Raw genomic sequence first — 11678 nt, 5'->3', positions numbered from 1 at the left:
GTTCTTATGAAGGATTCCACTGTGGGCTTAGCGTCCTGGACTATATGATTCTACTTTTCAAGAAAAAATGTGTAATTGCTGGGGTGGGGAGGTCTGTGCTTAAGGACTGCAGAACCTGTAGGCAAGAAGGCAGGAAGAAAAGCTGCAGGCTGTTTCCCAGTCTGGAGGAGAAGATTGAGGGCTTCTCTGCACAATTGATTACATAGTAATTCAAAAAGCAAAGGACATAATTTTCTGATACAGGTTTATAATGAATTTTGTCTTAAAATAATAAGCAGTATACACAACATACAAGTGAGTTTTACAGAGACACTGTTGTATCCATTGACTTCTGAACCTACCAGTTAGCTCACAGATTTTGTTTGCTTTCTCTAGCCCTCTGATTATTGTGAACATGTATGGATAGCCTTCGTCTTCTTGCAGTTATTCAGGTTTCAGCTGACAATTTACAATGCCGCCTGTCATCTTCACTGGGGGAACGAGGTGAAGCTTCTGTGCAGAAGTTGCTCTTGTTCAGCTGGTGTCAGTAGTGCAGCTGGGGTACAGTATGCCAGGTCTGCTCAAGAGAAACATTGAGATCATAGAACTTTCTTAAGAATTTGCAACACCCTTCCTCTGGCCTTGCAAAAAAGTAAAAGCAAGAGTGCTTTCTGCAAGAGTTTCTTATTTTGAACTACAGTTTTTTGTTGGTGAAACTTTACTGCAACCAATTCTTGGGGGGATGCAGTATTCCTCAGTCGTTGCATTCCAATGATCAGTCCTCTAAGTTCGTATCAGTTGCACTATCCCTTTGCAAAGATAACAATGGGCAAAAGAAGTTTCACAGTTTAAGCAAGGATTGCAGACTCCTCCTAGGTAAGAGATTAGTTTTGCTGAACAAATAGAAGGGTCTACCGTACCTCCTGGGAAATGTAGTCCTTTCTTTAGTGCTTTGCAGAATTAATTAAATAAAAGCCATGCAGTTGAACTACAACTCCCAGAATGCCATGGCCCACAGGGCACAGGGTTTTTAAAAATTGAGGGGAGGGGGGTTGCAGTTGATTCTTCCCTATGTTGTTCCCAAATCCTCAGGTTTGGTCTAACCACTCAGCCCGTTTCGGTGCTTTACAGGTGTGCACGTCCACAGTGTCCTCGCACTCCTTGCAGCGCACAGCGCAGCACCAGTGGAACTTGCACTCGCACTTGGTAATGCGAGTGACGCGAGTGGTGTCGTACCCCCGCCCGCAGCACATCACTTCACAGCCGTCTGTCCCGCGGGACATCTTGTTGCACACGCGACCTGCAGTCCCCAGGGAGCCTAGAGGAAGGAAGGAAGAGAGAATTAGGCTGTTCTTCCTCATTCTTGTCCAAATGCCTCCTCCAGCCCCCTCTCTTTGGTTGTTTGCTGTGAGTTGATGATTGGATATTTACCATCTGCAGCGGAGACCTTAGATGCAGCTGTTTTATTGGCGGGTGAAATGTAGTTATTTCTGATGCAATATACCCACATTTGTCATGATCTGCCTTTCTGAGGTCTGGGAACAGGCTGCTGGGAAGAGGCTGCAGAGCACAAGCACATGCTTGCTTTGGTTTAAGGGCATGTCTTGCAGTGTGGGTAGAAAGCCCGGCCTGCCAGAACTGCTTTGGTGACCTTCCAAGTGGCTTCTGTCCCCTGTCAGCTCACAAAATTGCCTGCTGGAGCATGCACGCTCTACTGCCGTGACTGAAGGAGCAGTGGCAGGTAGGGGTGGGCTTCTGCCCTGCCCAGCCTGTGCTCCAAGAAGGCCCCCGGAGGTCAGTTTAGCGTGTGCATGATCAGCTGGCTGGGAGCAGGGGTGATTATGGCTGAGAAAGCCAGAAGTCACCCCCTGCCTCTGCTGGCTGGAACGTCTTGGCTAATGGCTCAATTAAGCGTGGCATCAAGCAAGCGGTTCACCTTCCCCACGGAGCGCTTTTGTGTCTCGGCCACCCTCCCGCGCTCGGGGAGGTGGGCTGGCTGCCATGGTAACTGGCAGCCCTCTGAAGCCTCGCTGACCTGATGGATGGCTCCATCGCACAGAAAGCCATTGATCTTCTTTACAGAAGCCGAGTAGCAATGACACTGGCTTCCCTGCGTGTCATCCCGACCTCAGGCTGTGTTCAGAGGAGAAGCCTTCAGCCTGTTACACTAAATGGGCTCTTTATTGCTTATTCAAGGGAGCTTTACTCTGCAGAAGAAAGACTCTGCTACATTCATTATAAGAGGTCTATGAGGTTTGGATCGCTGGTTGCGGAGCCTGGGGATTTTGGACAAATCCAGTTCTGCTTTGTGCAGATGTGTGCACTTTCGTGTGCCTTGACAAGGTGCTCTGTGGATACAGCACTGCAGTGGCGAACACCAGCTGAGGGCTCTGGTGGTAGCCAGCTATGGCACCACCTGTGACAACGGCTGTCGCAAGCTGTATGAGGATGTTCCAAGGTTTGGTTGGTGTCTTCAGCCAGATGCGCATGGAATTGGGGCATGCAAAAATCTTGGAACAGGTACAATGAAAATCTCTGCCTCTCTCTAAATCTGTCCCCTTTCTCATCTCATGCTAAATGCTCATGTTAGAGTGTGGTAATACCCTGAATGGCAGGGAAGGGGTGGTCAGAGGGTGAGCACGGAGGGTAGCAGCTTTCTGGTGCTATTGAGGGCACTTTCCTGCTCTTGGTATTTGGTATAGCTGTACCAAATCTGCCCTGTGCAGGGAGTCCTGTCTATGTAGTGAGGGCATAAATTTGGCATAAGCTCTCTTGAAAATGTATTAGAAATTCAGTGGAGTAATCTATCAGACTCAGCTTGAGTGCCTGTAAGACTCAAAACAAATGACTGTGTTAGGCTAAATGCCGCAGCTTAGGAATGATCCCCAGCTCCTGGAATATCCCTGGGATAAACAGGCCAGTGTAGTGCTGGGTAGCTCCCAGAGAGGCTGTTTCCCTAAAGAGCCTGACAACCATTGCTTTTTCTTAACGTGTCTTGACTTGTGTGTCCTTGGACAAATTCAGGATTTAAACTAAATGAAGCTCAAATTCTGTTACAGCCTCTTCACAGCCTGGAGCTTATGCCTGCCTGAGCAGAGAGCAGGGATCTGTAGTGCCACACTAAGGTAAATGCAAGGCGGGCACACCCTTGCTCTGAGGACAGTCCTGCATGTCCTCAATCCCATGAGAGCACCTCGGAGCTGATGCCCTAAGGAGTAATCTCTTTCTTGGTAGAGGTGGTGGGAGTCCTGCCAGGCTGGGCTGTTTGGAAGTTGCAGGCCTGACAGGAGAGGAGGAAGAGCTGCTTTTACACTATTAATGGGACATTTTTTTTACCTGCTGACTTGTCCATCACGCAATAATCAGGTGAGTTCTCAAAATATACGAGGTCTGTTTTCGTGGGCTTCCTGAAGTTCTTGTTGGCCAGAGTGAAGCCAGTGCCGTCTTGGTTCATTGTCACTTGGATGGCCCCGTTGTATTTCTTCCTTAGATAATCCCCTGTTTTCCGAAAATCTGACATTGCCAGCCAACAAGTCCTTAGCGTGCAGGAGCCACTGACTCCGTGGCATTTGCACTCCAGCTTCAGGAAACGCTTGACAGCCTGTGAGAAGAGGGATGCCGTGAGGAGGGGCTATGACCCTGTCGTGCCTGAATCTCTTGGTCTTTGGAGTAGCTTATCAGCCCTCTCACTTGCATGGGATCATTCTCCCTGATGGGAAGGGCCGGTGTGTGATTTCTCTGAGCCCTGCACTTTGAAAAGACCACTCAGGTGAGACTGGAAAACTATGCAATTTTGCCCTTCGGTGGGGGCCCCCAGAGAAAGTGAGCTCTAGGAATGAATTAAGGCAAAGGTAGAAAGCCTCTCTAACAAAACAAACCTCCCTCTCCTCTTCCCTCCAAGGTGTGGCATCAAACTGCTGCAGTGATGCATACTAAGGATGCATTTCAGTGGATGCTGATGCTAACATCAATGAGGACATATACGCTGGAGATGAAGGTAAGCAGAGGATTTGTGATCCTCATGGGGCCGTTTGCTGTCCTGAGCATGCAGAAGAGCACAGAGAAGGCAAGGCGGTGTCCTGGAGGGAATATCCCTCTACATACTGGCAATCCCTGCCTGCAGCAGGACCCTGCCCTCCATGGGTGCCCTGAGTCCTGCTCCCTGCCCTGGCTGCTGCCAGGGCTGTGCCCGCCTTGCCAGCAGAGCAGGGAGCTGCTCCCGCTACCCACTTCTGCTGGAAGGGTCCCCGAGTGCCTGGGTGCGACTGCTGGCTTGGCACAGGGACTGGCAGCTTGAGGGCAGGGAGGTACCTTCAGCTTTGCAATAGGCACTGGTTGCTGGACTCTGCCTCGGGAAGGTTGTGCCTGGCTGCAAAGGACACTCCTTGCAGCAGAAAGGGGTGTGGGGAGGAACGTGGGAGCTGTCTTGAGTGCCAGTGAACTCACCATCCTCCCGCAGCGGTTGTTGTGCAAGTTCATCAGTGCCCGGGCATCTTTCACTTTCTTCTCCTTGGCATCCACAAAGGCTTTGGCAAACCTGATCCCGTAGTTGATGTTGTCACTGCAGCCACCCCAGTCGAACTCCCCGCGCTCATCCTTGGAGCGGCCCCTCTTGAGAGGGTCGCAGCTGCAGGCCTTCAGGTCCCCTTGGCTGCAGCCTCGGGTGATGGCATAGACCACTCCTGCCGAGGAGATGGCGTAGACGAAGGCGGCCTCCCTGCTGCCTGCCACGGGGAAGAGAAGACAAGGCTGGGGAGTGAGTGCGCAGGGGCACGTCCTGGGCCCAGGGCTCCCAGCTCCGAGAAAGGACACAAAGACTGGGAGAGAGACATGCGCCGTGTCCTGCACAAAGGTAGCGTCCTGTCAGTCTCTGCTGTGTCCACACTGCCCAGCTTTGGCTCTGAAGAGCAGCAACCTGCATTGGGAGCGAGGGATGGGGATGTGATAGGACTACATGAGACTGACAGTTTCGTGACCTCAGCATGCAGAAAAGAGCTGGGACGCTCTAGTGCAGGGACTAGAAGACCAACAGGGCAAGACCAGTCAGCAAGTTTCTGCCAGGGCCCTCATCGCACCTAGGATGATACTGAGTGCAGGCAGTGGAGAAGCTGGAGCATGCTCCAAACCCAGGTGGAAGGAGGCAGAGCAGCTGCTAGGAAGACTGAGGCTGGCTGGAGATGGCAGGGGGCTGGGGGACGGGCTTTTGTTTGCAAAGGCAGCCCCGCAGGACAGGGCCTGGCCGGGCAGCTGCTGGAAGGCTCCCCATGCAGCACAGTGTGCCGCCTGGTATTTTATGGCTCTGGTTTGAATTCACAGCTGTTTCTATAATGTTGTAAAAGAAGCTGCAAATCAAAACCATGTTAGTCTTCTTTCTGAGAGCCTTTGAAAGCAACTTCAAAGAGAACAGAGCTCTCTTTGGGCCTAGCAGGATGGGACTGTGGCAAGGAGCTTTCATGATTCCCTGTCCTTTGCCAGGACAGGACGTGGGGTCTTGGAGGAAAGGGTGCAGTCACAGGGATGGAGAGGCTCTGACCCAGGCAGGTAGCAGCACTAGGGGCTAGTGCCCCATCTTCCCAGTGCTGTCTCTTTCCCCTTCCAGCTGGCCCTGACAGCTCCTGTCTGGCGGTGGTCTGAGGTCTGGCTAGTGCACACTGCTGCTTGTCTAGTCCCTCTCCGTGAGCTGCCCCTTCCCCCAGCCAGCTGTGAGCAAGCTCACCAGCCCCCTTGTTCCCTTTTGTGGGTGCTCACATGCCCTCATATGAGCTGCTTCTGGTGAGTCAAAGCGCTATTCCCAGCCACGTCTGATTTTCAGGCCATGTGGCTGGGTGCACCATAGCAGAGTGTGTCATGGGGAGCAGCATCTGTCCCCCACGACCTCTGCTCCCAGCCACAGGACACACACTGTGGCTTACATGTGCTCCCCGGGGTCGTCTGCTTTGGCAGGGAGGCCCTTCCGTCCTCGTCCCTCCCTGGGAGCGGCTGGGGCCCACATTGCTCTTTCTGCTCTGGAACCACCTCTGTCCCTGCACCGCCTCACCCCTTCGCTCTTCACTTCTTGGACATGTCTCTGCTTTGTAGTATAAAATATGTCTGGAACATGTGGGCATCTTGGACCCCCGGACATGCTTTGAGTAGGGGTGAAGGACAGACCCCAGGTCACCTCATCTAGTTTCAGATCCCTTCCAGGTGCTTAGGAGCTTTTGCATCACAACAGCTCCAGTGGCTCAGGGAGTAGAAGCTGTTTTCAGCGATGCCTGTTCTTGCAGTTTTGTCAGGGTTTACAATTTTCCCCTTCTGCCAAAGCCCAAGCTCCAGAGTCCTGCAGTTGACAGGCTCAGGTTTCTTTTTCTAAGGAACTTGTGAATTCTGGTGGTTCCGTAGCAGATCTTGAACATGTAATCCCTATAAACTCAAGAACCAGATGGGAAATACACAATCCATGTTTATCCTTTAACAAACATATCTCATGATTTTAAATCCGGTCTCCTGACTGCGGCCCAAGTCATGGCTTTTGAACTTGTGGGATTTTTGAGCCGCTTCTAGTTTAGCAAGCGTGTTCCCGACCCGCAGGAGCTGGTGCAGGGGTGGCCAGTGCAGTGTGCTCCTCCCAGCTCCCCAGACGCTCCTGCAGTGAGGCTGCTCCGTGCCTCGAGCATCCTGGCAGAGCCTAGCGGCCCCGACTTCACCACTTTCCATGGATGGGCCGCATGGTTCCCTCTCACCTGGTGTCAGGGAGAAGCTCCCTTCTGGGCAAGGCTTGTGCCCCAGCCTTTTGTGTAGGGCGGATTCTGCCCCATAAACATGGCCCTTTTCCAAGATGAAGCCCAAAGCAATGACTTGAGCCTTAGCTCTCTGCCTTGCCTCCCTTGCCATGCAAGGGAACAGCGAGTTCCCACGTGAACCGCTGATTCCTGGCCAACCCTGCTCTCCAAATATTTATATATCCCGTTACTGTTTACATATAAGCCTGTTCTCCGGAGGTGTCTCCTCCTTCCCCCTTCTCCCTCAGTGCTCCCTCTGCTCCATCTCATCTGGTGTAGCTATTTCAAAAGCACTGGTCTGCTCCCATTACTGTTTGATTAATTTGCAAGGAAAGGCAAAGCTCTCCTAAGGAAGTAATCCAAGCCACTGTGCATGGCAACCCGTCGAGAGGAGAGGCTCTCAGAGCAACGATGAGGGGCAAACAAGGTTCCCGAACCTCCTGCGCTTTGTGCAGTGAGACGGGGAACAACGTGCTCCGCCATGGCTGGGCACGTGCGACAGTGGCGGCGCGCAGGAGGCTCTGGGACCTCTGCTAGGGGCAGGGAAGGTTGGATTTAGTCCTGGGAGGATGAAACGGGCACTTCAGTGGGGGGGGCTGCAGCTGGCTTGATGGTGGCTGGACGTGAAGCCTGTTTGTGAGAGGCTTTGAAGAGGGGACTCTAAATGCTGCGAGGTGCGGGTCTGCGGAGCGCGGGCATTGCTGCACGCGCCGGTTGGCAGCAGCGCTGCCTCCAGGCACGGGTGAGCGGTGTGCGGCTGGGGAGGCTTCCCTGCGTGCAGGGCCCAGTCGTCCAGGTCTCCAGGGGAGCTTTAAACCCCGGCCGGACAGGAGGTACGTGTGGCCGGAGCCTGAGGGCTGCAGGGCCGGCCCTCTCAGCGCCGCGGGCGCAGTGGAGGTTTGGCTCCGCTCCCCGGCGTGGGCTGGCCCTGTGCCCGCGCTGGTGGCCACTGAAACCCAGCGCAGCATCTGCTGCGGGGAAAATCCTTATCTGGAGGGCGCGAGCCATGGAAGGGTGCCCAGTGCATCACGGAGCAAGCAGACCGTGCCCCCTCCTCCCGCTAGCGGGCAGAGACCTGCTGAGTTAATCTGAGGTTTGGCACGTGGCGAGGAGGGATTCGTAACAAATAGGCTGTGCTTTAAGAACGGGAGCTGGTGGATGCCAGCTGCAGGGAATGACCTGGGTTGGAGACAGACTCCTATTACCAAATCCCCTGCCAGGTAGGTTAATTCTCTGGCACAGGGCATCCTGGTTTGAAGCGAGGTTAAACTGCAAGTGAAGGAGTTAGGGATTCATACTGAGGGCAATCTGTATCTATCTGCTTCCAGCTTCTTTTCATGTTTCCATCTTTTACCGTGTGCTGCATCCTTTGATGCAAGCCCGTCTCCAAGTGCCCAATGCACTGGGCCCCTTCACAGCCTCGGGATGACCTCGTGCTGGTGCAGGGGCCAGCACAGGACCAATGGATGCTGGAGCAGTGTTTGTTTTGCAGTGCCTGCTCCTGCATGCTGGAGTTGCTGGGTTGCAGGTTTCCAGGGCTGCTGCATCGTTTCTATTTCCACACACATCAGCTGTCTGGGGCAGCAGTTCTGCGTGACTGGACAGGGTATGGGACGTTCCAGAATTAAATTGCTCCCTTCCTGTCCTCCTTTCTCTCTGGATAGAGAGAAACCTCAAGTTCTGCAGCAAACGTTTCCTTTCCCTGTGGATTCCCCAATCCTGCCTCACCTTCGCACACTAGCTGACTCAGAGATGTGAAAGAATTTAAATGTGGAGCTCCTCATAAATCTAGAGGGAGTGACTGGCTAGCTCTCTTTCCCCTGTGGTGTGCTGCACACTGCATTTTATTGGGCCTGATTTCCTATTTTCTGCTGTAAAATGTGTTCCTTGCCCCGGGAAGAACACGGTTTTATCCACATACCTGGTTAATGCCCAGGTTTCTTTCTGCCACTGTATCTGGAGCACAGCTAATGAGAATTTTCCCATCAAAATGTGATTTCAAGGAAAAGGGTTGTTTTACGGGGAGGAAATGAAAGGAGAACTTTTACCTCCTTTTTTTGTTGTTTTTGTTTTTTTCGAAATGTCTCTGTAAAACAAATGTCATTTGCAACCAGCCATTCGGGGTACTAATTCTAAATCCCCTCTTACGATGCAGGTATCCCTGCGCTGAGGCTGTGACTTAGGACCAGGCTGCGTGGAAAAGGGAACCGCGATGGGACCTACTTCGCAGCATGACTCTGCCGAAGACGGTGTGGTCTCTATCCAGAGTGCTGCAGTTCCAGCGGTGGTGCCGGAACTGGTGCTGGCATTCCCGGATCCACTCCTTGGCTCCCTCCCCGACGGACTGCATGATGTCGGGGTACCTCTGGCACAGCTGCCGCTGCTTGTTGACCAGCCCAGGAATGTTGTCGCAGATCACCCTTGCGCCCAGGGCCCCAATGTACCTGCAGCAAAGAGACAGTTGTCCCAGCGTGAACATACTGCGCTTAGAGGCTTAAGGTGCGTGTGTTTGGGGGGGAAGGCGTCTCGATCCCGGTTCCTGACCCCGGCGTGCTGCCGTCGCCGCGCTGCACGGCAATCCTCCGCGCGCTCCGCTCGGCTGCGCGTTGGGACCGCCCCGGGGCCACGGTGCAGACAGGCGGGATGCGGGGACGGGGCACTGCTGAGCCATCACAACCTCTGGGGGCCAGTCTGTGTGTTTAACAAAATAATCCCCGGGCACAGCAGGCCCGGGGGAGGAGGGGGAAGCTCTGCTCAGTGCAGAATTGCTGCTACGGGGAGCAGGGGAACCTGCAAACCAAGCCCCCCTCAAGAGACACAGTCAGGCACAGCGAGAGAGATGGTTGCTGTAGAATGGGGTGACCTGCACCCCTTAAAGCCTGTTAGCACACTCTTATTTTGTCCTCCCTCCACCTCGCTTGTGTCGGTGAATGTTTATGATAATGCCCTGAAGACGAATAGCCCGGAGGGCTGCGCGATGTCTCCCGTCCTGCCCGTATCCCGTCTCCTCCAGCGTTGCCTCCTCACGGTGGGGAGAAGGCGGGGAGTTAGTGCAGAAAGGCAACGCACAAACAGTTGTCTGGTACAGCCTGTCTGAGCCTAACGGGCGGCTTTCCACCGGACCGGGGCTGGGGGAGGGATCCCGAGCTCTTCCCTGGGAGCCCTGCAGGCTTCTCCGCTGTCTTTAAAGCAGCACAGACAATGGAGACAAGTGTGGAATTTTCCATCTCCATTCAAAACCCTGCCTAGGTCTCTTGTTTACCCCAGGCAGAAAGCAGGATTCTTTGTGCGGGAGAATGATTTTTGCCACATACCATGAAGCTGTGATTCTGGCTGGAAGAGAAGAGGTTTGGGTGGGATTCAAATTTTTCAAACCCCCAGACTGGAAATAAGACCCTCCCTTTAATAATAATAAAAAGCAATAAACTTGGGCAATATTTCATTGTCTCTCTCTGGCTATGTTCTGTCGTTTCTATCAGTCCCAGAGATAGCTCACAGACCTAGGAAAGCCCTGTGAACACAGAAAGCAATGGGATCTTTTTCCCTTTTTAAAAATATTTTGTTTAAACACTGGCAGAAGCACAAGGTCATCTCAGGCTGGAGTTGAGGATAATAAACCCGGCTCCCCATGGCTTTGCAAGCCGGGACTCTGATGGCCAGCGAGCATTATTTTTACAGGCTTGCTCATCAGCCTTTCATCATGCAGCAGTGGCACAAGAGAGGTGGCAGAACCCATTTAAAGAAGAAAAGCCAACGGGAGCTCATGGAGAAATGCCGACTCCAGGCATTTAATTGCCTCGCTCGCGCTCGGCTGCAGAGAGCGGCTGGTTGCTCCAGCTGTGCGGAGGGCAGAGCGGGTCCGGCTGAGCCCCTTCGGAGGCACCGGCGAGGGGGCTCTCGTGCCCTGCCTTCTGCGTCCCTTTGCTCTAGGAGTGGGAGCTCCAGACCACGTGCGAGTGAGAGCGGAGCGCGTGGCACGCGGGAAGAGAAGAGCCAGCCCAGCTCCCCTGTGGCACCGGGACCTCTGCAAAGCCGGAGCAGCGCTCCCTGTCCCCGGAGCTCCTCGTGCTTCGCCGCTCGGACGAAGCGGAGGATCCTCCTCGGCAGAGGATGACGAGGGAAGGGGACTGTGTAAGAGCTGGAATCGCGCTTCTTGGGCACGGCCAGCTCGGCATGGCTTCTGCAGGCTCAGCCAGGGAAAAGCAGTGCTCTGAGGCTGTGATCCAGAAGGCAGGAGGGACGGCTAGAGTCTCCGGCTGTACCCAGGCCCCGAATTCACTCTGTTTAAGCTGTCTTGACCCAAGCAAGGACCAGGATGGCTTATGTGTCATTGCCTGAACTGCTGCGAGTTGAGAGCCAGTGACAGGACAGCTGGGCGGAGGCAGCAATGTTTCAGGACAGAGGTTTTAGCAGTGGCCAAAGCTCCCCTTCACTGGAGGGGAGAGATGCTGAGAAAACTGGAGATGATAAAGTGCTCTTGGATGGGGCAGCTCTCAAGGGCCTTTGTCAGGGACCCCATTCCCTGTCCTCCTCCACCTTCCCTAGGCTGGGGCACTTCTCTTTGATTCAGTGTGGTGTCCCTGTAAGAGAGGCTGGCTTTAAAGAGACACCCTGTGAGCTGACAAAAGAGACGCTTCCCCTATGGGAAAGCGTGCAGATAAAGCAATGACTAATGCAGTCTCCTGGGAGACTGAGATCAAGGGAAATCCTCCAGGCAAGATAAACACCAGGCGCTCCCTTTTTCACACTGTGAGCTAATTACTTCTGTTCTTGTTAATTCTCCTGCCAAATATCCAGATCACAGCAAATATTACCAGCAGGAGAAAGTGGGATGAGAGCGCAGGGAAAGGTCATAGACCTTTTATTTGTTCACGGAGCACCTTGCCAATGCAAGTTCCTTGGAGTTCCCCTCCCTGGTGGGTAGGTGATTGCATTTCC

At 53.6% G+C, this 11678-nt stretch overlaps 1 protein-coding gene and 1 long non-coding RNA gene across 2 annotated transcripts in view; one reads left to right on the top strand and one right to left on the bottom strand.

Annotated features, from left to right (window-relative positions):
* Positions 1 to 227: 227 nt before the first annotated feature.
* WNT2B (Wnt family member 2B) overlaps positions 228 to 11678 on the bottom strand; it is a 24307-nt gene continuing 12856 nt past the window's right edge. The window contains exons 2-5 of the mRNA XM_064498223.1: positions 8964 to 9184; positions 4426 to 4703; positions 3316 to 3580; positions 228 to 1297 (exon numbers count right to left, since the gene is read on the bottom strand). Of these exons, the coding sequence (XP_064354293.1) occupies positions 1068 to 1297; positions 3316 to 3580; positions 4426 to 4703; positions 8964 to 9184 (994 nt within the window). The 3' untranslated portion in view covers positions 228 to 1067. The remainder of the gene's footprint in view (positions 1298 to 3315; positions 3581 to 4425; positions 4704 to 8963; positions 9185 to 11678) is intronic.
* Positions 9102 to 11678, top strand: part of LOC112990213 (uncharacterized) — an 11018-nt gene continuing 8441 nt past the window's right edge. The window contains exon 1 of the long non-coding RNA XR_003261028.2: positions 9102 to 9239. This is a non-coding gene — a long non-coding RNA (uncharacterized LOC112990213). The remainder of the gene's footprint in view (positions 9240 to 11678) is intronic.

The sequence above is a fragment of the Dromaius novaehollandiae genome, chromosome 27 (genome assembly GCF_036370855.1).
Source record: "Dromaius novaehollandiae isolate bDroNov1 chromosome 27, bDroNov1.hap1, whole genome shotgun sequence".
NCBI lineage: Eukaryota > Metazoa > Chordata > Aves > Casuariiformes > Dromaiidae > Dromaius > Dromaius novaehollandiae.
This window is presented reverse-complemented; position numbering and strand designations above follow the sequence as displayed.